Source organism: Fomitopsis serialis (genome assembly GCF_022376445.1).
Source record: "Fomitopsis serialis strain Sig1Antser10 chromosome Unknown B0H18scaffold_78, whole genome shotgun sequence".
NCBI lineage: Eukaryota > Fungi > Basidiomycota > Agaricomycetes > Polyporales > Fomitopsidaceae > Fomitopsis > Fomitopsis serialis.
Genome location: NW_025955038.1, coordinates 148,401 through 174,047, shown reverse-complemented (window position 1 = coordinate 174,047; position 25,647 = coordinate 148,401). Strand labels below are relative to the sequence as shown.

Sequence of the window (25,647 nt, the reverse complement as noted above, 5' to 3'; positions counted from 1 at the left end):
CGCAGCCATCAACGCTCATCGACGTGGCGCAAGCATACAATTCGACGCACCGGGGCCGCGTTGCAGCTAGTACCGCTTCCAAGTCCAACCACCACGACCTCGCGCGCGTCTCCCCACACCGAGGAGGTTCCCGGGCGTCCCAGCACTGACGTCACGCGCGGCCAATACACGGTTCGCGCGCACAATGGAAGGCCTCCCCAGGATTCCCAGAGAGCCTGGGGGAGTAGTGCCTCCCAGGACGCTACTCGGGCGCCCGCACTATGTCCGTCGCACCTGACGCGAGCTCGCCTTCGTCATTGATGTGCGGGCGCGCTCTGCGCTGTATGTGGCAGTTGGCGAGTACGCTCCTAGCAGCTCAGAGGCAGACCGGAGCGAGTGCGGGCGAGCCGTGTCATGATCGTCATCGCCGTCACGGTGGGTCGCTGGCAGGAGAAATCCCGGGACGACTTACGGAGCCTGGATGGACCCTGTGGGTATTGAGCGCGACGGGGGCGCCAACGCTGGGGCCAGCGTATGAGCATACTGTACTCCGGGGAGAGGAAGAGAGGAGAAGCTCGGGCAGATGAACGGCGGCGGTTCAATGTTGGACGTCGACTGGGAGCGAGCGTTGGAAGTGGAAGGTGGTTTCGGTATTGGTGAGGGCACCGTGACGCCACCAGCAGAACATGACGGAGGATGTGGTGTAGGGAGCGTGTTTCCGAGAAAAAAAAGCTCGTACGCAGTCCCTTCCGAATGCAAACGTACGTACACAGGATCATAGTGCCTCTGCAGCTGGTAATTGCGCGCAGTGGGTGCACCACTTCGATCGTGTTGAATGCACCGCTTCGGTCGTGCTTCGGTGGCGCAGTCAAAATCGGCTTGCTTGGCTGTCCGCACAGGGGATCGCAGCAGTCGTATGCATCTTCCGAGGAGAGACTCTAGACAGGCCTTCGATGATGATTTGAATAGGATAGCATGGCGCAGACACGCCTCCAACAAGGCAATGTGTGCGCGTGCCACGATCGACGTCTGAGTGAATCACTCAAGTACGTACAGTTCCTAGACTATCACGCATGGACCCTGGGCAGCGAAGCATCAGCATCGAGTTCCAATTGGGTCTGACACGGAGGAAAGCACACCAGGGACAATAGGTGGCGATGACGAGGCGATGAGGCGTAATAGCGGCAGCCAAACTGCGCACACCCTACTAGGCTTGGGAGAGTATTACCAAAGCTGTTGAAGTAAAAGTCAGGGGCACGAGTAAAAGTCACTGTTCACAGTAGAAGTCAGGGGCACCAGTAGAAGTGCACGCTGCCTCAATTGAAGTCACCCACTGTGATGCGCCCTAGTACGCATCAGGTCGGTCTGGCGTCGGGGCCCTTGGAGCGACAGAGTTACCCGCCGCGGCGTACGCAAGGAGGTCGCAGAGCTTGACGAACGTGAGCATGAGCTGGATGCCCACGTCCGTGTCGAAGATGGATGGGTAATTATTGCCGGTGAGATTGGTGGACCTTCTTGCCCGTGTGCGCGATGATGCCGCGGTCGAGCAGCTTCGGGAATTCGTTCGCGGCGGCTTGAATCACCTCACGTGACGAGGCGGGAATGTCGAGCCAAGGCTGACATTTACTGCCCTGACTTGACCGTTACTGCCACACGCTGTCGCAGTAGAAGTCAGCGACTTTTACTTCGACAACTTTGGTCGTTACTCGCCGGATCCTAAGGGTTTGCGCAGTTTGGCTGCCGCTATGCCTCATCGCCCCGTCATCGCCACCTATTGTCCCCTCTCCTGGTGTGCTTTCCTCCACCTCAGATCCAATTGGAACGAGAAGGCGCGAAGGTAAGGAAGAACAAGGCTGGGCGAGTGTTACCTTGTCCGTAGGGTGCTGTACGTATGCCGCGTCTGCAGGGACGGCCCGAGCGAGCTGTACAATAGGCCAAAGCGGGCTGAATGGGAGCGTCGATTCAGGCAGGCCTGAGGTCATCTGACGATCGCTCGACGCCCGAACGGGCGAGCAATTGGGGCGCTCTGCATTCTTGCACGATCGCGAGCACCCGCGGAGCGTATCAAGCCAAACACACACCGAATAGAACGCCCGCATTTGTAGACAACACGAAGGCCAAAGCGGCCGCATGCGCGCGCGAGCTCCAGGTGGCGTCGACGAGCCGCCGGCTATTGTACCGCATTTGGGCGGCGTCCACAAACAAGCGTCGCACCGACGCGAAGCACGAAGTCTGGCGGTGGCAGGGACGTGGAACCGCCGTCCGCTCGAGCTCTTTGATCGACGCTTTTCGAGCTGCGACTGATCGTCCCACGCAGGCACAGTTGTTCGGGGCACTGCAAGCCTGAGATGCCGATCCGAATAGTGCGACGACGTCGCGTCAGACTCGAAGGGGGACGCTCTATAGCCAGCTAGTTCGAATGCAGCAGACACTGTAACATGCAGCTGGTGCGGTGCCACCGTCACTGTCCCTCAGCGCACCCGACGAAAGTCGGCGTGATGGCCAATCAAACCGCCGGGTGATTGGCGGGAGCGTGTAGGGGGCTCGAAGGGGGCGATGGAGCATGCTCGCTGCCAACGCCGCATCACACTGCAGAGACACGCAGGCTGTGCGTCGCAGCGGGCGGTGGGAGCGCCTGGACAGAACTGGCCGTCGGTCGCATGGCCCGCTGGCTCCTTCCTTTTCGGGAGGCGTCACGGCGGACTAGACCCCGCCGCCACGCGTCGCCGGTGGCTGGCTGCCCGCCACAGGCATGCAGAGCGGGCCGGGCGGGACCCGGAACACCTCTCTTGCCTCTTACGCTCGTGCTTTGGCCTCTCATGCTGTTCGGCATGGGGACTTATGAGACACAAGCGTGGATGAGACAAGGCCTGCGTTAAGGGGAGTCACTGGTTGCGAAGGTGAGCCGCATATAGGTGCTACGGTGCAGCGCCTTGGGGCAGCATTGATTTGTGTTAGTGGACATACGTTCGAGTCAAATTGATCATGATAGTTCATCTCGTCCTTGTCGGAAACATATTGTGAGGCGATGCTTGATTTTCTTTTGCGCTGAAGCATCAGACCGGTAGAATGACAGTGCGTCCTTGTCTCTGTGGAAAGGATGCAAGCAAATTATCCTATACACGTCGATCAGAGGCGAACATCTATGTAAGCGGATCCTACACTCTCTTTGTAGTGACTGAATGCTATCATCCGGTGGTCAAGACACCAACCGCATACACCATGTATTGCGATATCCTAGGTAGAAATGAACGAACCACTGGACGTTGGCCACCGAAGGTGTCCTGTCCCCTGCGGGACAATAGGCGGAGCCCACCAAGAGCGCCACGATAATTTCCTTTCCTTTTGTGTCTTACAAAAGCAGACTGCCCCGAGGTATGTTCTGCGCTTGACTCTGCTCATCGTTCCTGCCATTTCTGGCAGGGAAGCGTGTGTTCGAGGTCCTTCCGGCGTTGGCCACAACGGACGCTTCAGCCACCTGCCGGAAGGGGATGTCACAGGGGCGTGTCACCCTGCCTCATCGGGACAGACCCCAAAGCGGAGCTTAGGCGCTTGAGCGATGGGCCGAAACAGCGTCGAGACAACAGCGCCTTTGTGCTCGGGCTTATATATCCACACCACTCCGTCGCGAGAACGCCGTCAAAATTTCCCCAACCCCCTTCCTCCTCCATCCCATCCCCTCCCAGGGCTCATTCTGCGCGCACTGCCCCTGCGCCCCGCGACATTGTCTGTGCATTGACTTGGATAAGGACCGCGCGCCGCCTCGAGGCTCTGAGCGATAGGGTCGCGTTTCCGCCGCCACGCCATTTCCGCGCCGAAAGGTTGAAGGGTTCACACGGTGAGTGTTTGTTGCATCCCTTTTTCCGGATGGGGCACGGTGCCTTTGCCGGGCACGAGGCGCAGAGCCGCTCTGGCGACTGGGCGACTGGGCTGAGCCGATAGGCCCGCGTGTTGCCGGGCACGCGGCAGGGGCGTCCCCAGGCGCGAGCTGTTGCTGTCGCCCAAATTCGCGAGAGCAGTTCTGATCGGGCAGGAGCGTGATGGGGTGCCACCTCGTCGTTTATCTTGCCTCGCCTCTTCCCAGCGGGCCTTCTGTCGCCCATGCGTCAGCTGTACGCACGCCCGCTTGCTTGACCCCTTCCGAGGCTTCTGCGTCGCTATACCCCGAGCGTGCTGACTTATATCCCCTCCAGTCTCCTCCGCCGCCACCATTTGTCGCCCACCGCCACCGCGCCTGTCTGTGGCTCCGTCTCGACGCTCTGTTACTATCCCATCATGGCTGCTGTCTCAGGTCCCTCTGCCGCCCGCCACCCCTCGCCTTTCCGGAGAGCGAGCAAGATTACCTCAAGACCGCCGCCAGCGCCGTCTAGTGGAACCAGCGGGCATAGCGCGCACCATGGCATCGTGAGTAACCCTTCTGACGTAGCAACCCAACCGAACACTAACAGTATTCCTCCAGCCTGACCCGTACTACGGCCACGAAGAGACCGCCAAGCTCTGCGCGAGGTTCGTGACGCATTTGTTTGCGTGCCCCGACCTCCCTCCGTTATCCACCGCCAATCCGCCAGCACCGTCGCCGCCGCTCGCATTGTTTATCGCCTACGCCCTCCATAGAACGCGACTGCACACTTCGGTGACCTTCGCCGCCCTCTACCTCCTCCAACGTCTAAAAGCGCGGTTCCCCGCCGCCCGCGGCTCGTCGGGCCACCGTCTCTTCATCTCCGCCTTCATGATCGCGTCGAAAGTCATCTGCGACGACACCTATTCCAACAAGTCGTGGAGCATCGTCGGCCAGGGCATGTTCGCCCTCCGTGAAATCAACCAAATGGAGCGGGAGATGTGTTCGTACCTCGAGTGGCAACTCAACATCGAGCCAGCAGCGCTGAAGGAATTCGAGGCGAAGGTGCGGAGGGACTTCAAGGGCCACGGGCCATACCCCACGTACGTACTCCCCTCGCCTGCGCCGACACCAGTACCGTCGACGACGCCATACGGTGCCACGTCGACCACCACGCCGAGCTTCGCCGCGCGTCCGTCGACGTCGCCACCGAAGCCCACCCCCATGCCTGTCGACGCCAGCACGGCGTACCCAAGCCCGCCCACGAGTCCCGACACGCCCGACACGCCCGAGCAGTCGTACTCGACCTCGACGAGCCCCGCATCATCCGCATCGCCGTCGACGCCACCAGGCTTCGTCGACGCGAACATCCGCATCGCCTCGCACAGCACCCACGGGACGCCCCACGCCATCGAGCAAGAGTCCGTCGCCGCCGTCGTGCCGCCGCCGATGCAGAAGCAAACGGGCCGGTCGCTGTCGAGGTCGAACACGTTCGACTCTTTTCCTGAGAAGGGCTCGCCTTCAATATCCGACGCCATCTCGACCGACCGCGCCGCGACGACGAAGAAGGCGAAGGGCCAGGACTGGTACGCCCACGCGACGCCGTGCGTGTGGTAGGCCCGTCGCGCGCCGTGATATCTCTACTTCCCATGCTTGCTTTCCTCCAACCGGCCGCCGCGTCGTTGCTCGCGCGGGCGGCCGTCGTCGCTCATTATATCGGACACCGTGCTCTCGCATAGGACCTCTTGCATCCGGTTCGTGGCGCGTTTCTCTTCTTCGTCGCTCTCGCATTGCCCCGCCCGCTCTCATGCCTCTGCTGCCGCGAACTCTTCATTTGTGCATTGTCTCCTACCTTGTTACGCATGTTCGTCTCCTATTACCTGTCCACGATATTTGCATGCACTGTATCAATACCATACAAAGTACCTTATCTATAGTTGTACATGGCTGCTTAGGGCTCTCCACTATAGGGTCTTGCGTCTTCCGTTATATAGGTGAACATAGGCTGGCCGTAGTGTTAACGCGCTCACGAAAAATATAATGAAGCTAAAACACTGCAGTTCCTTTCTCGTGTGATCTTTTGAGTGCGCTATTGGAATGCTTTGAACTGCGATATTGAGCAGGCGAGCGAACGAACGTCGCTACGAACTCCGTCTTTACTCTCATCTTGCCGCCCACGTCCGAACATCTCTGTGTTCCCCTCCCAAGCCTTTTCCGCTGCCCTCGTCCACTCCTCTGATCAACAGCTCGGTCGCTGACAGCAAAGACGAGCTAATCTAACTACAGTCATCGCTGTTCCACCCGCACCGACCGATCGCTCTCTCGGACGTCCTTAGTCAAGCAAATCCCTTCCTTCTGACGGGGTATATGCGTGCTCTCGCGCCACCGCCCGCAGTGCCATCTGGAAGGTCACGATCGGGGAGGTGAACGTTCACCAACGAGCCCTTTCCGCTCCGGGTCGCGCCCGCGCCGCTTGTTCTCGACCCCTGGCTGGATGGCGCGCAGGAGAATCATCGGGCTGCCGCCTTGGCGATGCGCACGCCTTCCTGGCCGACCGTCAGCGGGTGGTGTGGGCGCTGGGCCGTCAGCTACGACTACGTTGTCGTCGGGATCCTGACTGACTCAGACTGTCTGTCGAGGGCGACTCCACACCGCGTACTCGAGGTACTCGCCCGGGTCTCGGTGAGTTGGAGAGGCGGAAGCAGTTCTCGTATGCCCAGGTACCGCGGAGTCAAAATGTGCGTCGTGGCTCGAAAGCTGATCGAATTTTCTTCGAGGCGTCGGGCTAATCACGACACTTAGGGGCTTCCTCCGCTCGGACTCGCTCTACGGCACTACGTTTACGGTGCGTCCATGACCAAGTCAGTCGTGCGGTCGCTGGGCAAGACCCCGGGCGTCGGGACATTGCACTTCTGTGGCCGGCTGGCGTCATGAAGTGAGTGCGGTGATACGGGTTTTTGTGAGTGGTCGTCCCGGTGCGTCCTTGAATACCGTTTTCGACGACGTTGGACCGCAGACCCTCATACTTCGCTATCCTTGGGTGGTCTGCTGCACGTTCGCGGCGGCCATTCAATTCGGTGCCATTCGCATGCCCTGGACGCACTATGATCATCCACATAACTTAGCTCAAAGCTTCTTTCGCGGTACCGCTCGCCCTTTCACGTTCGGTTCAATGATTCCCATTCCCTGTTTCCTGCCACTTTCCTTGCTACGGCCCCGTGAGCGACTGGCGCAGCCACCCCAGACCCCTTCGCCCAACCTAAACGCCAACCTCTCGCACTGCTGACACTGCATGCAATTTTGCAGCACGCCTACGTACAGCGTTCGAGGCACCTGTACATTCCAGTCAAGGGCACTTGCGGCCCAGCACTCGGTGCAACTCTGGTGCCTTCGCCCCACTGCCCAGGCAAGCGCGCAGTTTTTACTCCACTTGGAGCGCGTTTGCCCCAGCCATCCCCAGGAGGCTGTGTACTGACACAGAGACCCCGTGCAGACGCCGCCGAGTTCGACCCGGGGATCGATGCGCGTTGCTCGCAAGGTACGTCGCCGCAGGTATACATACGCGCCCCTATTCTCTCTGTCACTCTGTATCGGCTTGTATCGGAGGTTCATCGTCGCATTGAAGGCTTTATGGCAACATCTTCGGCCATCGCGCCAAGCGCCCGGCGCGGAGGTTCGTGCTTGCGGGCTCGTATCATCGTGGAGGTGTAGTGATTTGCCGCTGCTGTCGAGTGTCGACTGCCTGTCAAGGTATGAATGCTGAGCGCTGAGCGCTCGCGTCTGCAGTTGTGTATGCTGACCGAGAAGGTGCATTCTTCGTCGATTGACCCGACGTATCGGACTGTTGACGAGCCTCGATCACTGTAACCGCAGTAAGTCCTTTAGAGTTTCATTCCTTGTACCGTTTCGACCATGCTATGCCCAGTATCGATATCCATCTACTGGGACTACTGACCGCCCTGCACACGATGCCGAGAGCTCATACCAGGACTGTTCAACGTTCAGACGTGCACCATTCAGCATGCCATGGTGCCCCTAGACGTAGCTACGAAACTCAATATCCGCGTAAACCTCCAACCAAGCGGCGGCACCCCGCCATCCCCGCCTGCCACAACGGCTTGTCGCCAACGGCCGTTGCGTGACGACTGCCTGGGTGTTTGTCGTGTCCGCCACGAAAAACACGATGCACGACAGGCTTGGAATTTGAATCGTTTTTTCACGCCAGTTCGGAAGGTCGGGAGCCACGTGTTGGCGTGTTGGGCCACTATCGGAACGCGCCAGACGCGTCTGATCACATACGCGACCCGACACGGTCACGCCCACGCGATCCGGGGACAGGCTATCCCGCTAGCGCAAGCTGGGTTCCTGTGTACGTGTTCGCGGGATCCCGCGAGGATGGATTTGGGCATTTGGCGTCGGAGCGTTGGGTCGGCAGCCCTCGTGGCTGCGATCATTGGGCAATCTGCTCCTCCTCGGATACTGAACGCGGCAGAACCAAACGCAGTCGAAGCGGGGCGGCCCGGTCTACCTTCAACTCGTCCTCTATCTGTGGTCAGCTCACCGGGGGCATCCAGCGCTGACAAGGTGGGGGCCGCTTTCTTTTATCCGCTATGGAAGACCGATGCATTACGTTGCAGTGGTGGGTTTGGTCCGTTTGGAAGACTTCGGTGGCTTCTGAACCCTTTGTGGCGTCGCCACACACCTAGTTCCGGTGTTCATCTGTCCTACTACGTCGTGTCAAGGCCATGGAAGGTGGCAATAAAGCGTGGTGGCCCGTGCGCGGCGGTGGTCGGCGAGTGTCTTTGACGGCAATAACTTACCGAGGTATGTGGCGATTGCATCACAAGTGGTGGGATTATACCGGGCTGAGTGATTGATGCGTTCTCACAGGTGAACTCGATTGATTGACTGAGGATGCGGCGTCCAGGCCCTGTTAGAATTAGAGCATCAACACGAGGAAAGAGGTACGTTAGATCTTCTGTTGTTGGTCTCGCTGTTAATGATATTGTCTGTCAATTCGGTGTCCCTGACAATGCTGAGAACGTCTATTTGTCAATCGGTCTCGTCATGACAGCGGTCACAGAGCGGCGCGTTGCAAGCTCCACTACAGACGAGTCAACGTCGTACGCATGTGGTGCGAGGTATATTTGACACAACTACGCAGTGCCTGCGTACGCTTCTCAACGATTGGGACGTTTCTCAGATCCCAACATCTGGATTCTGCACCCGTTCACGTAGGCTCTCGACAAGCTGAACTAGGATAACCGCCTTCCGATTATGGTCCTCTTGCGCCCTTCCACCATATCGGCTTCTCCACACCCCGCACGCGTGCGTGCAGAGCCTCCGGGTCGCGCACTAGAATGACAACAGACGCACACTGACGAACACTCCACCGTACGTCTTTCCTATCTCAGCAATTTCAACCTTCCACAAACTCGGACCGACGTGACCCTGACGTACACGCGGGATGGGATCAAAGGCAACTTTGCTCCTGCACGCGCTCGACTACATAAGCACGCAGCGGCCTCGAGGCCGTCGTCTGCATATGTATGTACGATTGTACAGGCTCGTGACCTCTGGGCGCCCTCCACAACGCTTGCTCGGTGGTCGATGCGCACGCGGTATTGCCGCATACGGCGATGTGTACAGCTCAAGGCATGCTTCTGACTGCCCTCGATCAAGCGTTTGGGCGAAATTTACATCCGCCTCTCGGACACGTTGCTGATCATGCGATCGCCTCCGTTCGTTGTTGTGCGCTCCGCCTCCGCTCGTTGGCCGAGAGCGGTAGTGAAAGGCCTTGAGACAAGCGGTTTGATATCATTCTTTTTCGAATTGATGGCACTTACACAACACATTATACTCTAGGTGAACAATGCAAGTGCTGTGCGGTTTTCCTGAACAAAAGATGACCCTTGTCTGAATTGGAAATCCTAGGTACGTCCCAGCACTTTGGCTGCGTGTTTATGCTATCCTCACATGGCATGCCTTATGCTCAGCGTGACATCGCCTGACGACCTACAAACTCCAATGCGCACAAGGCCGGCGCGTTGTCCATCGGACCTGTACGCGGCGTCACACCTGTGATTAGCGTGTTCAATGGTCCCGACGTGTCAACTCAGGTATGTGCCAGGCCTTCCTCGTCCCGTTGAGTCAATGCGTATGGGCGTCCATTCCATACACTAGAGTATATGGTGACGAGATGGCATGGTCTGATATGGGCACTCCGTGCGTGTATATGACCACCGGTACGGCATTCACGATGGGCTCGTGACCAGGCGCGCTTCCACAGTACGCGTTCATTTCCGCCTTGAGGACTTCGAGGCGAGGCGAGACCAGGTAATGACAGCACTCCGTTCTTACAGGAAAGATACATAGCGCCCGCTGCATGCTGTTGCGCGCATCGCTCATCTAGTAGACTTTGCATGCAGTTACGGTGGTCTCGATGTATGATGGGTACGATCCTCGGGCGCTGATTGTCCCAGGGCTGAAATCCATGGGCGATGTCCGGACGCACGCTGTTTCTGAGGTTGTACTGGCGAACGTATGCATCATGATGATGCCACCCATTCAAAGCCAACGAACTTCACCTCGATGGACAGATGTACTCGGATTCTAGTTGTATTAGGGATACGAGTACAAGGCGACGTCGCGGATCAGGACATGGTGGATATCCTCCTCTTACGATCGGGGTGAGTGATCGAGAGAATGCGTCAAGAGTTGGGCTTAACTTCTTCTGTAGGTGAAAGCTTGTACGCAGGCATGCCGCACTGAACAAGAGTCGTTCGTATCTGGAAGGACTCACAGGGCAAGCTGTCACAGGACCACATCTAGTCTACTGGCTGTCTGTTTAGACGAATAACAAAACGTACGGCACTGGGTATACACATCTGTATTCCTCGCAATACAAACGTCGCACTCGGATACCCGTGCCCGTGCACTATGGCTGGTCCACCATATTCAGACCTCCTATCTCTCTACCGATATCACCTTATCCTTACATCCAATCTTAATCGACGGGCATTACGGGATCCCTCCCTGAAACCTTCTCTTCCCCGGAGTACAATACCCTCTATGCCTCGTTCCTTCTTCCCCATACAGACCATAATGCGTGTGTCATACCATCTCCTGCTATCTACCTTCCTTCAGCGGTAGTCACTCGGGTACGGAGGTGGCCGGAGGCAATGCTGCCTACCGCCCAGAGCCATCCGTGCCATCAGCGCGCATACATCCTAAGCGGTACGGTATCAGGTACTACGCCGCTTGACGCGGTTTGTGGGCGCGCGTCGCGCGAAGATAGCCTTTTGGCTTGCGGGCGGGATCCGAAAGCTCGGAGGCGGACTAACGTGAAGGTATTCGGCTGGGGTGTGACCAGCCTCGTAAGCATGGTCAATGGCTCAGACTTGCTGCATAGGCGAGCTTCGGAAGACACCTCGAGGTATTCTGGAATATCGTCACGGTGCGGGGTTGAAGCTGTCGAAGTTCATACGTACGTGTGCCATTTAGTCCTTTTACCTCATCTGCCTGTCGTTGGGCACGTTTTACTGACCAGTCTGGTTGGCTGCAAGTGTCCCGTTCCCTGCCGGTATCATCCTGGATCCTGCAGCTGCACAGACCCGGTGCGGAGGGCCAAACGTACGATATCGATCGAGGTCGCCGCGAGGCACTGATTGCTTCTGTTCGGCTTCGACGTCCAAACAGAGTATTGCATGCAAAGGAAGGATCGATTCCTAATCCAATCTACCGAGGCTTGCGCTTGCGCTACACATGCATTTTGCGACTTCGGTGAGTGTGCCAATCAATCGAACAAGTCGTTTTGCTACGAGTGAGCTCGCTTGTCCAAGCTGGCAATGGTGTTTGAACGTTCAAGGTAGAGTGAGTTGTTTCGAGACGTCAGGCAATGGCGACGAGTTCAGGAGGCGTGAGCCCGGAGATAGGTGATGGTACAAAGGAATCCGTCAGCTAAAGTCTTGAACGATGTTAGATAAAGCTCAAGGGGAATGGTTAAGCTGTTCCGGTGACACGACGTACCGAGATGCTCATTCAGAGTGGATTGTTGGCCGGTATTATCGCATCGTACGCGCTTAACTGCTTCTACGATCATAAGCAGGTACTTCCAGTTATTATAAAGTACCTTTTTCAGATACGCAATAGCTTCGGGATAGCCGGATGGTATGGACGTACCTAGTCATGTTGACTGTAACCACCCGGCGTATGACTGACTGCCACATCGGCGGGACATGTACATGTCACATTCGCGGTTGCGACCGATCGCCGCTACAGTCTTCAGACCAAGGTATGGGGCGTGCAATCGGGGAACATGTCAGTCATCCGCTCGGAACAACCAAGATCGGGATTGTGGGGTCGTCGACGTAGCACAGAGTCGGTAACACTTGCAATGGGGCGCGCACATCAAATGTAGTCCTTGGTGTAGGTTTGAAGCCCAGTCGTCTTAACGAAAGGAAGTATCATTACAACAATTTGATGTCGATTCCTTGTTTCATCGCAACAGTGAGATGGCAGATCAGAGACGCTGATATGCTCGACCTCGCATTACACCTAGCACCTCCATACACGACGCACATCCGGTTGCTTGCCTATTCATCCACCTGTGCTTCCCTCGTCAGTACAGACTGCGCAACCTCAGGCGTCCGCGACTCACCCGCTTGTTTCCGCCAGTGACGCGCGAGCCGTAGAACCTGATAAGTTTCTCGCACGGGTTGCCACGACTCGCCGACCAGAGTATCGTTCTCTTCGTTGACCTCCGCAAGGTCCGGGAAGATCGCGAACAAGAACGCCGCCACCTTCGCAGGGCTTCCCAAAGAGGGGACTGGCCGAAGTCGATGGTTCGCAGGGCCCGATTGCAGTAGCCACCGCCCGGCCTCTCGTGGAGCGAGACGTCCGCGTCCGATGTATCCACGTCGATCGTGAGCGACCCCAGCAAGGGACAGTACCTGGCGAAGTGCGCCAAACCCTGAAGCGTCGTAGCCGTCGGCTGCCCCCAGGGGTGCATGGCCGTGGAATAGAATTCCAGGTACTCCATTCGGGGCCACGACACGGCCAACTCCCTGACGGCGTCGTCATCGAGAACGATGCACATCTCCGTCAGAAGGCTGAAGCTGCGGAGACGGCGGAAATCGCAGAGACGCCTCAGCGACTCCATGGTGACGGCCTGTGCACCTTCCTCCTCGACATCGGCGTCCTGGCCGCTGGTCACATCGAACTCCTCCAACACGCCCCGCGAGCACCGCTCGCAGAGTAGCTGTAGTGTACGGTCGACGGTGGCCGGGTCTGACGCTCCGGTCGACCTGATGGATGCCACCTTGAGGTTGGGAAAGCGACATGCTGATAGGAATTCGGCGGAGCTGCCCATGGACACGGATTGCAGAAGCAATTCCGAGAGAGAGGGGAAGGTGAGATGGCTTGTGTTAGTGTGATTCGGGACAGCCGACAGTATGGGGTTAGAATCGGCAGCGAGATGCAGTTGTGCGAGGTGCGGAAGTGTTGCCAGGTCCGCGAGGCTGTTGAACGACAAGGGAACTTCCGAAATCAACGTGAGAGACTCCAGCCTCTGCAAGGACGCGAAGGCCTTATCGGGAAAGGGGCCAGGTTGAGTACCATCCATGGAATCGTCAACGATACAAATCCTGAGCTCTCGGATGTCTGGTGAGCGTTGTGTGAGGTGTAGGAGAATCGGGGTGATGACGTCGGAGGAGTACTTTGAGTTGGGCGTGCACTTGTCAATATTCAGCGCAGAGAGCTGCTGCCCGAAGAACACATGCGCAGAGTCAAAATACCCATCCGTACTGTTCTCCGTCCAGAGGAGTTTGCGAAGGGCGGGTAGCAACGGGCAGTGGGGTCTTGACGAAACGAGCCAGAAAAAGAGGTCATCCGATATCGCCCGGGACGCATGTCCAAGACTGCTTGACGGGCCGCATTGTAGTTCTCGAACACGCTGACCGTAGAAGTCAAAGCGCTCCCAATCTTGAGGCGTAGTGTGCTTGTTAGGCTTTCTAATTATCTACAAGCAATCAAAGACGAGCTCCTTCATTGGCTTTTCAGAACGCGGTGCGGGTGCACTTACCAACGGTACCTGCGCAGACTCGGAGGCTTCCCAGAATTCTTCAGGTAGACACTCGACCAGGTGCCCCAGACCGTTCTGGAAGTGCCATATGATATCCAGGGCGGGTTCAAGAAAAGCATGGCACGTAAGAGCGAACGCGAGGAGCGCCGGTAGGTATGGTTGTTCGCCGCCAGCGTGATCGAGTATCATGCGAAGGAGCTCCGGGACGGCTAGTGCTCGGTGCATTGCGAAAGATGCGTTTCGCGTGGTCATACGATATAACGCAGATTGCAAAAAACTGTCATATCGTGAGTACTCTGTGCAGCCGAAGTTGTCTGTGTCTCTCATACACACCGGGAATCCTGAGCGCCGTCGACTTTATCAATATGAGTGTATCAGTTGCCTCTCTGCACGTACGAAGTTCAGCAGAGCTCCTCTAGCTCGCATTCGAACCGTGGTAGAGTTCCGGACCAGGCCTTCACTTGCGCTGCGAGCTTGCGGCCTGTAAGTTGTAAGTATGTTAAGTAGTAAGTAAGGAGCTTCCGAATTCTGCGAGTTGCTACGTAGTGTGGCGTGGGAATGTAGTGAGATCGACACGGCAACAGCCGATGCGTCTAAATGGATCCCCCTCCTCCTCCTCCTCCTCCATGCCGCAAACGTCGTGGTGGTTGGACTTGGGTCGGGAGTGGTACTAGCTGCAACGCGGCTCCGGTGCGTCGAATTGTATGCTTGGGCGACGAGCGTTGATGGCTGCGTGCGGTGTTACGTTACGTCGAAGACACTGACGGCCACTGTGTTCTCTGGGACGTCGTCATTCGCAGCTCTCTGGCGTGCAGCCCGTGGACACCTACTCGCAATCGAACGGACGCCATTCGCCGCGGATGATGGGCTCTCTCACATGCACTGAGCCCTTCGAGCTTTCGCGGACGCGTTAGCTAACGCGCACAACACCTGGCCGTCGCGGATCTACAATCTGAATGGTCATGGTACGTCGTGGACATGCTCCGGCTCTCGTGGCGTGCTCTCCCTGATATGCTTTCGTGAAATTGTCCTTCACAGAACCTTACAACAGACTGACGACTCGGTGTCACGTAGGAGTGCGATCTGGTTCATTTGGTGGCGTCGAAGCCGGGGCCTGTGGCTCGGGGGTTCGAACGGCTGGGCGTACTGGGCAGCGACCCGAAACGGGCAGTCTCTGGTGCGAGTCCGGGTCGCGCGACGCCACCATCATCATTCCAATGCTTCAGTGTTGACTGAGATGCTGTGCATGACGGGCGTGCAGCCAGGGGCCGACGGCGGTCTCATACGCTCGTCGAAGGTCCCGCCGTTGTTCGCGGACCGGACATCCTCGCATAATGTGCGGTAGCTGGTATACTTCGAGGTGCGCACGCAATGCCGTCTGTGGTTCTTGCCGCTGCCTCTTCACTGGAAAGCGGGATCGTGATTAGTATGCCAGTGCGGCTCGCTTGCTGTCCAGTATGGAGATCCTCGTACGTCGCATCACTATCGCACGCAACCACTCTCCGCATATAAGCACCTCGCATATTTGTGCTGACCGGCCTGTGATGCGTTCCCGTGGTGTTTGCAATACGCTAAGTATGCACGTCGCTGACGATCATTCCCAGTGTCCCATCACCCCGACGGTCTCCGCGGCGGTCACGCTCAACCCCGACCTCGTCCACCGCATCGCACTGCGCCCACCCACTGCTCACCCATCTGAACACCGCACGGTCTACGACGCCCGACTCACCTAGTTCCTCGCGCTCGCCGACTGGAACCCGATGTGCCAGCCCTCCACGCTGATGCACGATGTCACGGCGGACAGCGATGATATTGTGCATGATGGACACCCATCCGCACACAGAACAGGGCACTTTCGCCATTGCTCGCTCTCCGGCGGCCTGGAGACGCAGCTGCGCTGCACCTGTCCAATGCCATGATCGGGATCGAGTGCCAGTGAGCTCGCGTCGCGCCCGATCTCACCGCGTCCGTCGCTCGCTTCGAGATTCGCGCCCGGGTATGTGGCAGTTTGTTCGAGCTGTTGGGTGCCCGCATGTCACGATCTCCGCTGACACGCGCGCGCAATGTGCTTCGAGCTGGGCCGTGCACATGTTGGACGGGGACGCAATGTGCTTTGGAACGCGTTCTTGGATCCGCCTGGGAGCTGTCATTGTCAACGCCGCTGACGGGCTCTGGGTCCCACTCTCATATCGACGTCTTGTGTACGTAAGGTACGCGAGTTTATCTTCGTGTTGCCTGCCCGGCGTATAACAGGCGGCGAGTTGATAGAAGCCTCTGGTGCTCTGTGACGGGCGTGCGACAGAGTACGGTGACTTTTGCACACTCGAAGATTCACTGAACAGACCTGCGAGCGCGATCATGCGGGCGCCGCTCCGAGTTGTGTCTTCAGAGATCTCGCGCTGGAACACAATCCACTTCGAGCACTGTCTCAGAGCGCCCGCATCTTGCTGTTGTTGCCTTTGTTCTACTCACTGGGCATACAGTGGGAACGTCTGACTTCATCCGAGGCCTATCTCTGTGTCAAACGCTAGTCCGCCGTTGAAAACAAGGCGTCTCGTATGCAATTTCTTCCGTCATAACCCCGTTCTGCACGATTGAGTTGGTTGACTTCTGATGGTTTGTCTGACAGACGCCTAGTACCGACCTTTTTCGTGATGTTCGACTCGCCTCCGACTCATCCCTCTCAGGTTGATGCACCCATGCCGTAAGGATTCGGTAAGTCTTGCTTTGATCTCTGTCTACGTCAATGTCTCACTTCCGACTACAGCCTTTGCTACTCAGCACCTATCCGCAATTGTCTGTTCGTGTTGGTATCATCAGTGTTCAAACGTTCAGTCCTCCGCTCCTCCACCGGTCATTGGACATGTTTCTGGACCCAGATCGACGAATCAGCACGACCCCTACTTATAACTCCTTATTCACGGCATCTCTGGCAAAGTTAGACGCACCTCTGACGTCGTCACATGGATCCGCGTCAAGGGTTGTACAGGCCCTCGATATAGCCTTCGTCCATCTGGCAAGTGACACCACCCTGACACGCTGCACCAGGCCCTCGTTCCCAGCCTCCGCAGTGGGTCCATATCAAGGCGAGTCACATCGGGTCACTCGCTGTGACGGCGTGACATTCATTTGCCTCCGACCGGACCATGGTGCGCCACCGGCGCGGAAGTGCAGAGCGGGCGGAGGACGAGCACTGCATTTGTTAAGTTAGGAGGACGGTGAGCAAACTTGTGGGTAGGTGCGATTACTAATCCGTTCCTATATGTTCAACCTGTCCATCGCAATGCCAAACCGACTGAGCAAATTTTACTGCGGAGGAGCGGCGGTGAAGGATGCGCCGGCGGTCACGGAATCAAATATTCAACATCGGACGTGTGTCGAGGACTGCAAGGGGACATGGTCCGCGGTCAGACGATACACGAGCCAGACGCATCTTTGTTGGAGTACAGATCGCACGTAGGGCGGGAGTCGCATCCCTATCCTGCCCATCGATACATGTGAGTTCTATGTCACCTTAGAAGGTTTGCTAACCCTCAATACAATGAAGCTTCATATCGCCAGTATGCCGTCTACTATTACACGCAGTACTACATAAGCAATACAGACCTTCCCGAGTGGGACAGCGGGCGTTCGGAGCATAGGCCCCGCACCCCGACTTTGCGCGCTTGCTCCGGAGAGTGGGTGGAAGCTGTGTTGGCTCCGAGGGCGAGGGACGGGCTCGGTCCTGGGTCTGGGGTGCCCACGTGCCGCATCTGACCCCGTACGTGCGACGGGCAGATCTGCCCCATGATTGGTCGAGAGCACAATCGACTCCACTCGCAGGCGGATCGCCATTCACTTCGTACGTCTAAAATTTGCTGGTCCGTGCGTCGAACTGTCCGTACGTGCTATCTTCGCTCGTTTGCAAATATGGGATGGCAATGTGCTGAAGCATTTTTTGAGTTGCGAGGCGGTGCGATGGCCTCCGCGGCCGTGCGAACCCGTTCTGTGCGCGCGTGCGCGCGTGGTGTACACGAGAGTTATATGAAACGGCGCGAGGGCGGGCATTTCAGACTGCCAGCGTTCCATCTTCCGAGCCAGGCTGGTGGCGTTCATTTATCCTCAGGCGCCCTGGTACATGGGCACTACGGAACGCCTGCAGCTGATAGACGCTGGATTGGTAGGTGTCGGTGGGGTCGGACAGCATTTCTGTTGTTATCCGACGCCGACTGCGAATGATCATAACAGCGACAGTGTCTCGGTGTGTCGTGGACTGGTCCTAAGGGGCAGGTTGAAGCTTCAGATAGGCGTCTGTCGTATCCTCAGACTCGTTCCACTCAAACGACGCAGCAGTGCCCGTGACGGTCCGAGGATATGGGTGCGTTTGCCTCTTCGCACACAGTCAGGTTGCTCACACTAAGTCGCTATCATTCAAGCTCTGCTGCCCTCACACGGTGATCAGTCAGCTCCGCAATCTGTACGTTCTCTGACGCGGGAATACGGGAGTTGAGTATCCTCGAGTCCGCGTCGCGCACATGGCGCAGCCGTTTGCCGAGCGCGTGCATCTTGAAAGTACGATACAAGGCCAAGGCTGGCGATGCCCAAAGCTCAGCGGGACCTTGACGTCACTTGGGAGACTGGTCCGGGTTTGTCTGTCAGTGTTCTAACGGTGCACCCTATTCCAAATTTACCCTATCTTCCCGATGCTCTGACTTATCGCCGTAGATCGCCCTTCCGCATCGGTATGCTTAGTGCATCTGTATCACGCGCAAGCCATGGCCTTGGATGTCTGCGGCGTATCCACGCAGACTTGAGAATGGAGAGCTCGACGGCTCCCGCGCGAGTTTCGCCCTAGGAGCAAGCTATGGACCCCGTTTGTTCTGTCGGTGCCGGATCATGCTGCTAGGCCCTCCCCGCTCCAAGCACTCGACCTATCGGACCATGTCGCGGGAGAAGACAGGATCTGCGATACAGGAACGTGCATCGGAGGCGGGCGAGCACAAGAGGCGGCAGGAATTAAATTTCCGTACACAAGGCCGGTTTTTTCCGAAACTTCAATATCTGGACCCCCCCACCCTACCACCCCCCTGTATATTATTATTTTTCGGCGGTCCTGTCTCCAGACCACCCCCCCACCCTCGTTCAATCAGTGAAAAAAGTGCCTTTATATTGCTGAAAAATCTACAAGCCACGTAGAGTATGTGAACACTGCTCTATGACATCCGCACATTCTTCGACGCCGTGTGAGTGGCTTAGTGAGAGCGCAGGCGGAGACGTGGACACGCAGATATGCAGGTATACATACGACCGAGTTGGCAGACAATGAAGCAGAGTGGTGATCAGGCAGGCGGGTAGTCGGCAGGCGGGTGGCATTGTAGGTGCCAGACGGGCGAGCATGCAGGCGAACGAGCCGGGAGATTCATTTGCAGCTAGATGGGCGAGTGTGCGGGCAGAAAAGCGGGCGTGCGCGCGAGTAAGCGAGTGCACAAACACACGGTCAACTATTCGTACGGGTGTGTGCCTCCAAGCTGTTCAGCACAAGGATACGTAAGCAAGGGTATGGGCGAGCGGGCGAACGTGCAGGAGAGCATGTGGATTGGCGGGCAGGCATTTGAGCGGGCGAGTGGACGCGCACGAGGGCAGACAGACGAAATTTCGGGTTGACGGTCACTAGCTACCAGTTGTGCCAGATGGCAGACACATACCGAGGCAAATGAGAATCCGGAAGAGGGCATGCCGAGTAGGTGCAGACGAAAAAGTATGGGTGAGAAGGACCAGAGGCTCGGGGGATAGATAGAGGACAAACCGAATAGCGAGCTCAAATGCGCCGTTCCGGTTACGCTGCTACACACCAAACTCGCTTGATGAACTATCCAGACTGTAAAGTGCACTAGGTCGCAGACGGACGGCGAGGGACATACCTTTGAATCGCTACCTGCCGCGCACACAACACTTACTGAAAATACGTGCGTCGCCTTCTTGAGCATGCCGCGCCCGATAAACGAGCCCGAAAACCTCACACATCCTTGTTTGCGTGCTCGTGTTTGGAGTTGTCGCACAACGGTACGTCGAGAACACTGTTACAGTGTTAGCACGCGCAAGGGCCCGGGGTGAACGTTCGAGTCTTTAGCTGAAAACATCTTCCCGTGAAAGGAAACAGTAGATAGCGGTAAAAGTCGCCATCGTCCAGTCGAGGAGGAGCAGTGGAAAAGACGGCGACCTAGTAGTAGTACGCGACGAGAGCGCACTGTTGCTTCCGCCGCAGACGCACCCGCCACAAGCTCAGCCACACACTTGAGGTTACAGTTCCGCCTGCGATCCACTACGCACATTTAGACTGCGATTGAAAATACCGACCTCGAAAAGTAGACTAGCCAATGGGCCACGTGCAAAAAGGGTTGTCTGCGTGTGACAGGAAGCTAATTTACAACTAATCCGACACTATCGACGGTCTACTTCGACCGAGTTGGGGAGGGTATGACGGTTTTTTCGAACTTCTGGTATAAAATTTCGGAATCGCCCATCCAAGGGTCGACCACCCTCCCCACCCCGGGGGCCTTGTGTACCCGATCTGCCGATCCGCCGCCTCTTGGGCGAGCATGTCTTCGGACTGCTGGGATCCCTTATGGTACGTGCTACTGAACTTCACAGATGGCCACAACGTAGAGGGAAGGCGGCCTTTGGCGTGCTGCGGATAGGGCCCCTCCTTCTCGGACTTCGCCTGTGCCGTGGTCCATAACAAGATCATGATCTGCGGAGTGAAGGGTGCCCTGCTACTGTGTTGTTAGGATCTGCCGAAGACGGGGCTAGCTGCGTGACCCCGATGCATGCATGTATGTATGCCGACTGTAGAGCCAGTGAAGGCGACCACGAGCTCCCGTACGGATCGGCTCTTCATCTATATGTGTCTTCCTTCGGGCTGGCTGCCCCGCAAGCTACGCAGTGAATTCGAAGTCGGTGGCGAGTCGCTCCCGACTAGCCACCATATCTGCGTTCCTGACATCGATAAGCCATACTGGTCGACCTGCCCGAGGGCCCGAGCTCGCCAACGCCACCATCCACGGTCATCCTCATGACGCCATTCACTTGCTCTGGTCTGGTAGCGCGGTGGATTGCCTTGGCTGGGGCGTCTGCCATCAGCGACGCGCCCGTCCATCATTCCTGTGGCTGTCATGGTCGCCTCGGTACTTGCATTGAATGCGTCTTCAAGTTCAACCGTCCAATGCTGTACGCTCTTGGGGCAGGTGGCCTACTAGGTGTATGCGGCGTCTCCGGTCATAACCTCACAGGCACGAACAACGTGCCCATACTTCAAGTACGATACACTCGAGACACGGATGGTCACCTCAGCCAATATACGATGCTTCTCCTGAAAAGGGAGACTGCCTTAATCCGAAACGGGCAGTTCTTGTTCATGCTGCGACTTCGACGAATCTCACCTCGCGATTGTTGTCTATTGTTCAACTGGAGCTACTAGCGCTGTACTTGCACCCAGGAGGAAAGACTCAGATGGCCGGCCTGCTGCCGTCCGTGAAACCGGATGGTTCATCAACCACTCGGATAAACTGCTAGTACAGGAAGCAAACGGAACCTCGTCGATGCGGCCACGATATCAACGTGCCTACGAAGCGCAGAAGTCTGTCCTATCGAACTAGTAGACGTGCTCGCACTCCATTCTTCATTCTCATACTGAGGCTTAGAGAGTAGACACACTTCTACATTGTTCGCTCAGACCAACCCGGCTGGACGGTGGAACGCACAATGAGTATACTAGTCAAATCGCCATGCTCACTAGAGATTGAGCTGCACACGAACCATATAAAACGACGTCAAAGTCACTCGCCAGCACGCGCTACTCGCCACGAGATAGCAAGTCTAGAGCCGCGGAGGGAATCTGCTGACCCTCGGCAGCGGATGCTTTCAAAGAGCTCCGACCCTCCGCCATCGCTAGACGCGGGCGCAGCGTTTCGTCTTTCACATCCCCATGCACATCTTCTCAGACGTCTACGTGAATGTTCAATCTGTCCAGCGTAAGGGGGACAGACCCAACCCCGCCCAATCGTCGAGCGCCGTCCTGCCGCTGTGCCAGTTCTCCCAAGGTGCGCGATGCGTCGGAGGACAGGTATCTGGGATCCCCCGGGTCAAGCGTTTCACGCACGATACGGGATGCGTCTGGACGTACAGCGCGATGCTCGAGGAGGTCAGGCCCTCAGCCCACAATGCAGGAAGCGAAGATGCGCCCTACACAAACTATAGAGTCGCCAGTGGACGTTAGTGCGCGTGCAAATCGTGGAGCAGTCACTGCACTCGCAGCCAACCGTGAGACGGCCCAGCGCGAGTGCAAAGTTCGCCGGGAGGAGGCGCACGAGAGCATGAGAGTTCTAGCGGCATCCGCGCTCCCAGCGTCGAGCCGTTAAATGACCTTCTTGCGTCTATCAGGGCCGACGGACCAATCAGCGGACGCGCACTGGTTCGCGGAGACAGGATGATAGACCTCTCCGTCCCCTTCATGCGGGGAAAGCATGGCTGGGACCTCTGATATGCATGTACTGCGTCCGACTCACAGCCAAGGTGCGACGAGCCGCTCAGCGAGATAGGGAATGGAACGCACTAGGCCGAAACACGTCCTCAACGCGTTGCGATGCTTGCGCTGAACGCGGTGTTGGGTAGTGTGGCCGAACATACTCGCGGGATCGTGGTTCTACGCAGGCCTATCAGCCAGTGACCGAAACCGCGCCCCCTTTGTCCACCGAGAGTCGAATGCGATCACCCGCGCTTGCGTCTTTGAACTGGAAGGATGTTCATTAGCGTCTTGCGCACTGGTAGGGAGGATGCGTGCGGCCGTTGTATTGGCCAACGGTGAAACGCACCGTCAACTCCCTCGTGCGATGGAGACTCTCGATCTCGTCCACTCGGTTCCGCACGCCGTCCAGTAGGTCGTCAAACCCTTCCTCCTCCACGACCTTCTGCGCCGCCTGCAGCAGCAGGACGGAGTCCGGCGTAACGTCGTGGTTCGTCTGGGATCCGGCGGGAGTGCGTATCAGCGTCCGACCCTCATGAAACCGCGAACTACTCACATCAATGGCTATGACATTGGCGCGATCGAGGTCTGGCGGACGCTAAGTTGACAGTCCGCGAACGACACGCATCTACGGCGCACCTTCAAGATAGTCGGCCCTGGTCATTATCTGACGACATTTATACTGAACGCCGAGGTCAGCAGACAGCACAGCTAGGCCCAAACGAGCGATACTCACGTATGGAATCTTCGGGAGGGGCAGCTCGTCCAGCCCCTCGGACGACAGCTCACCGGCCGCAAGCGCCGCTGCACGCGTGCACTCGTCCTCGCGCCGCTGCTTGACGAACTCGCGCAGGAGGAGCCACGAGCACGAGCTCCACTTCTGCTCGTCCATGACATCGTCGTCACAGTCGGGTATGAGGCCGATGAGACTCAGCAGCCACGCCTTCTCGACAACCAGCATCTGCTGCGCGTGCTCGCGCATGTTCGCGGTCTTCGAGAGCTGCGCGAGGTACGACAGCCGTCCGCCCACTATGGACACCGCGTCGTGGAGGTCCTCTGAGTCGGTCGGGAGTTTCGCGTTCAGGCGCATCTGTGCCGAGGCGCGCAGCGCGTTTTTGAAGCTCAGGTCGGACACCGTCACGACCTACATGGGGTGCTGCAGTCAGAACGTGCATTTGACGCGGGGAGTGGAATGGAGGATCACCTGCATTCTGCTGGCGGTCTTACCTGAAGGAAGTGTCAGGGATACACGCACAGACAGTCATGCTAGTGACCTACGCATGACGAGAAAGGGCCAGAAGTCGTCGCTAATGCATGTGAGCAGAGGAGAACTATGAAGCTTCATAATGAATACCTGCTGAACACCATCGTCAGGATCCCTGTTGGGCGAGACGAGTGAGCGGGAACGATGTGAGAAGAGAGCGGAACACCCACCGGCAGCGGCCCAGCTTTCTGCGCGCTGCTGCATCTGCAGAAGCATCTGCCTCCCATCGTCGTCGTTCTTGAAGAAATGGATGTTATTGAAGATCAAAACGAGAGGCCTGCCTGTTCTTCGTGCGTATCGTAGTGCGACCTTCTCCAGCTTGTTCAACGCTGTGGACGTAATATATGACTACCGGAGCCGCAAGGCAGACACCCCTTCGACTGACCTCGCTCAATATCCAAACACGGTCCCGCTGCGAGTTCATACGATCAATATGAACCAGCGCGCGAGGATCGAGTCGACAGACCTTCCCGCGGATCACGCCTTTGAAAGAGACTGGTCTGCGTGTCCTCGTTGAACTCATAATTCATTGCCTTGCCGAGACGCAGACGGAAGACTTCCAGGTCCGGGTGCGCATCACACATAGCGACGCCCTCGGCTTCGATCGCCTGCATCGCGTCCAGCATCATCGTGCCCTTGCCAGTGCCCTGCGCGACCCACGCTCAGCGCTCTGACCCTCTCGTGAAATGCGCACGACATCGGCGCGTACCTTTGGTCCGAGCAATAGGTAATACTGCCCAGCCTCGGCGCCCTTGATGATGCGGTCAAGTGAGGACTGTTCTCGGCGGCGTACATGCTTCATCCAATGAACGTAATCGTCTCCAGCATCGTGCTGTTGGCGTGGATTGCTTGCGAGCTCGAGGGCTGGGTCGTAGCCTCTCGCAAACGCAAGTTCGATCTACGGGGTGTCTGAGTAAGTGGTCTCTTTGAATGTGAGCGCATGAGGCTCTCACCTTGTCGAGGACGTTCTTCTTGTACCAGGCGACGTAGGCGACACCACCGAAGAACACTAGGCACTGCTGTCAGTTATTATGTTGTGATTTCTGGAGCAGCCATTATCGCGTCATGACGGTGATCCTTGTCGGCATACATGAACGAATCATTGGCCTTGGAGAGTGCAAAGGCTGTTGTTCACCGAGTCAAAGCGCGATGCAGTACACCATAATCGCGCACACTTACCAGCTCCAAGACCAATCAAAGCTGTCGCTGCCGCGTCGACAACTGACGAACCCGAAGTTGGGAAACCTCCCGGCCTAGCGCGAGGTTCAGAATCGCGCGAATGAGGGCGTTGTGACGCGTCAGATTCTCCCTTCCGGTCCACCTCGCCTGCCAGGCCTTGTTGAACGGGTGGTTGGGAGTACGACCGCGCGTAGATCCGTGCAAGTTGAGATGTTCGGAGGCCCAAGGAGTGTCGGTGTCGTGCACGAGCAGCCAGACGACCTGCCAGCGCAGCGGTGTTCGGTAAAGTCGAGGTACTCATCATGCTGGACGTGCTGAAAGCTTGATTTTCCGAGCCATGGAGGCCGCAGTCGTCCCCGACCAGTGGCGGCCAATTGCCAGCCCTCGGGGCGCTGTTGGATTAGCGCTCATAGGTCCTCCTCCTCCTCCTCCGCTCCGAGCCTTCGGACGAGCCACAATTCATTCACGCTTGACGATCTCACTGGCAGACTGCAGTTCAAACTGTACAAGGAAACGAGGTGTGCATCTTGTTTACTTCGAAGGTGACCTATAGCTGTGAGTCGTAGACTCGGTAGAGGTCAGTGATACTACTTACAGATGGATGTTGGATTAACGGCAGGTGGTGCTTCAACCCAAGAAGTGTTCATTCCATGGTGCATCGGGCCCTTACCATTCCGGAACTCATCCAATTGATAGTCAGTGAAGTTTCACTGGACGACGGCGAGAGTTGGTCGAGGTCTGACTTCCCAACACTCGTTGCATTGGCGCTCACATGCCGCGCTTTCCACGAACCCGCTCTGGACATT

General features: G+C 57.3%; 8 protein-coding genes across 8 annotated transcripts; 5 read left to right on the top strand and 3 right to left on the bottom strand.

Moving 5' to 3' along the window:
- Nucleotides 1-1,162: 1,162 nt before the first annotated feature.
- Nucleotides 1,163-2,646, top strand: B0H18DRAFT_1028080 (uncharacterized protein; the record flags this gene model as incomplete). Its single annotated transcript, XM_048029908.1, has 5 exons — nt 1,163-1,200; nt 1,806-1,903; nt 1,950-2,209; nt 2,251-2,453; nt 2,545-2,646. Coding segments are annotated over 4 exons (429 nt in total), but the record flags the coding sequence as incomplete, so codon positions are not given.
- A 4,135-nt stretch (nt 2,647-6,781) lies between these two features.
- Nucleotides 6,782-7,736, bottom strand: B0H18DRAFT_636989 (uncharacterized protein). The gene has a single exon (XM_048038895.1). The coding sequence runs from the start codon at nt 7,628-7,630 to the stop codon at nt 6,944-6,946; it is 687 nt and encodes a 228-aa protein (XP_047889564.1). The 5' UTR covers nt 7,631-7,736; the 3' UTR covers nt 6,782-6,943.
- A 1-nt stretch (nt 7,737) lies between these two features.
- Nucleotides 7,738-8,627, top strand: B0H18DRAFT_636886 (uncharacterized protein). Its single transcript, XM_048038894.1, has 2 exons — nt 7,738-8,401; nt 8,455-8,627. The coding sequence occupies exons 1-2, from the start codon at nt 7,844-7,846 to the stop codon at nt 8,521-8,523; spliced, it is 627 nt and encodes a 208-aa protein (XP_047889563.1). The 5' UTR covers nt 7,738-7,843; the 3' UTR covers nt 8,524-8,627.
- Nucleotides 8,628-12,411: 3,784 nt separating this feature from the next.
- B0H18DRAFT_1122536 (uncharacterized protein) lies at nt 12,412-14,123 on the bottom strand (the record flags this gene model as incomplete). Its single annotated transcript, XM_048034530.1, has 3 exons — nt 12,412-12,423; nt 12,477-13,835; nt 13,899-14,123. 3 exons carry the CDS (start codon nt 14,121-14,123, stop codon nt 12,412-12,414), a joined length of 1,596 nt encoding a protein of 531 aa, XP_047889562.1.
- A 1,409-nt stretch (nt 14,124-15,532) lies between these two features.
- B0H18DRAFT_636816 (uncharacterized protein) lies at nt 15,533-17,205 on the top strand. The gene is made up of 4 exons (XM_048038893.1): nt 15,533-16,108; nt 16,528-16,602; nt 16,719-16,878; nt 16,947-17,205. Exons 1-4 carry the CDS (start codon nt 15,687-15,689, stop codon nt 17,010-17,012), a joined length of 723 nt encoding a protein of 240 aa, XP_047889561.1. The 5' UTR covers nt 15,533-15,686; the 3' UTR covers nt 17,013-17,205.
- A 2,079-nt stretch (nt 17,206-19,284) lies between these two features.
- Nucleotides 19,285-19,825, top strand: B0H18DRAFT_1028024 (uncharacterized protein). Its single transcript, XM_048029907.1, has 4 exons — nt 19,285-19,405; nt 19,583-19,604; nt 19,684-19,746; nt 19,799-19,825. The coding sequence occupies exons 1-4, from the start codon at nt 19,311-19,313 to the stop codon at nt 19,802-19,804; spliced, it is 186 nt and encodes a 61-aa protein (XP_047889560.1). The 5' UTR covers nt 19,285-19,310; the 3' UTR covers nt 19,805-19,825.
- A 1,061-nt stretch (nt 19,826-20,886) lies between these two features.
- On the top strand, nt 20,887-21,621 carry B0H18DRAFT_636711 (uncharacterized protein). Its single transcript, XM_048038892.1, has one exon. The coding sequence runs from the start codon at nt 20,950-20,952 to the stop codon at nt 21,352-21,354; it is 405 nt and encodes a 134-aa protein (XP_047889559.1). The 5' UTR covers nt 20,887-20,949; the 3' UTR covers nt 21,355-21,621.
- Nucleotides 21,622-22,591: 970 nt separating this feature from the next.
- B0H18DRAFT_957550 (uncharacterized protein) lies at nt 22,592-25,646 on the bottom strand (the record flags this gene model as incomplete). Its single annotated transcript, XM_048042583.1, has 15 exons — nt 22,592-22,666; nt 22,748-22,894; nt 22,955-22,986; nt 23,038-23,080; nt 23,135-23,542; nt 23,603-23,625; nt 23,677-23,705; nt 23,753-23,777; nt 23,833-23,991; nt 24,048-24,074; nt 24,129-24,309; nt 24,372-24,560; nt 24,616-24,681; nt 24,893-25,102; nt 25,614-25,646. The coding sequence occupies 15 exons, from the start codon at nt 25,644-25,646 to the stop codon at nt 22,592-22,594; spliced, it is 1,647 nt and encodes a 548-aa protein (XP_047889558.1).
- Between the last annotated feature and the right edge of the window lies 1 nt (nt 25,647).

What these genes read in the sequence shown, in the direction of transcription:
- B0H18DRAFT_636989 (XM_048038895.1), bottom strand. Translation starts at nt 7,630, where the DNA reads ATGCACCTTCTCGGTCAGCATACACAACTGCAGACGCGAGCGCTCAGC.
- B0H18DRAFT_636886 (XM_048038894.1), top strand. Translation starts at nt 7,844, where the DNA reads ATGGTGCCCCTAGACGTAGCTACGAAACTCAATATCCGCGTAAACCTC. An exon ending in GGGCATCCAGCGCTGACAAG is followed by an intron (nt 8,402 to 8,454) that starts GTGGGGGCCGCT and finishes ATTACGTTGCAG; the next exon opens with TGGTGGGTTTGGTCCGTTTG.
- B0H18DRAFT_636816 (XM_048038893.1), top strand. Translation starts at nt 15,687, where the DNA reads ATGTCACGGCGGACAGCGATGATATTGTGCATGATGGACACCCATCCG. An exon ending in CGACGTCTTGTGTACGTAAG is followed by an intron (nt 16,109 to 16,527) that starts GTACGCGAGTTT and finishes TTTGTCTGACAG; the next exon opens with ACGCCTAGTACCGACCTTTT. An exon ending in CACATGGATCCGCGTCAAGG is followed by an intron (nt 16,879 to 16,946) that starts GTTGTACAGGCC and finishes ACGCTGCACCAG; the next exon opens with GCCCTCGTTCCCAGCCTCCG.
- B0H18DRAFT_1028024 (XM_048029907.1), top strand. Translation starts at nt 19,311, where the DNA reads ATGGGCGAGTGTGCGGGCAGAAAAGCGGGCGTGCGCGCGAGTAAGCGA. An exon ending in TACGGGTGTGTGCCTCCAAG is followed by an intron (nt 19,406 to 19,582) that starts CTGTTCAGCACA and finishes GCAGACACATAC; the next exon opens with CGAGGCAAATGAGAATCCGG. An exon ending in AGGCAAATGAGAATCCGGAA is followed by an intron (nt 19,605 to 19,683) that starts GAGGGCATGCCG and finishes TAGAGGACAAAC; the next exon opens with CGAATAGCGAGCTCAAATGC.
- B0H18DRAFT_636711 (XM_048038892.1), top strand. Translation starts at nt 20,950, where the DNA reads ATGACGCCATTCACTTGCTCTGGTCTGGTAGCGCGGTGGATTGCCTTG.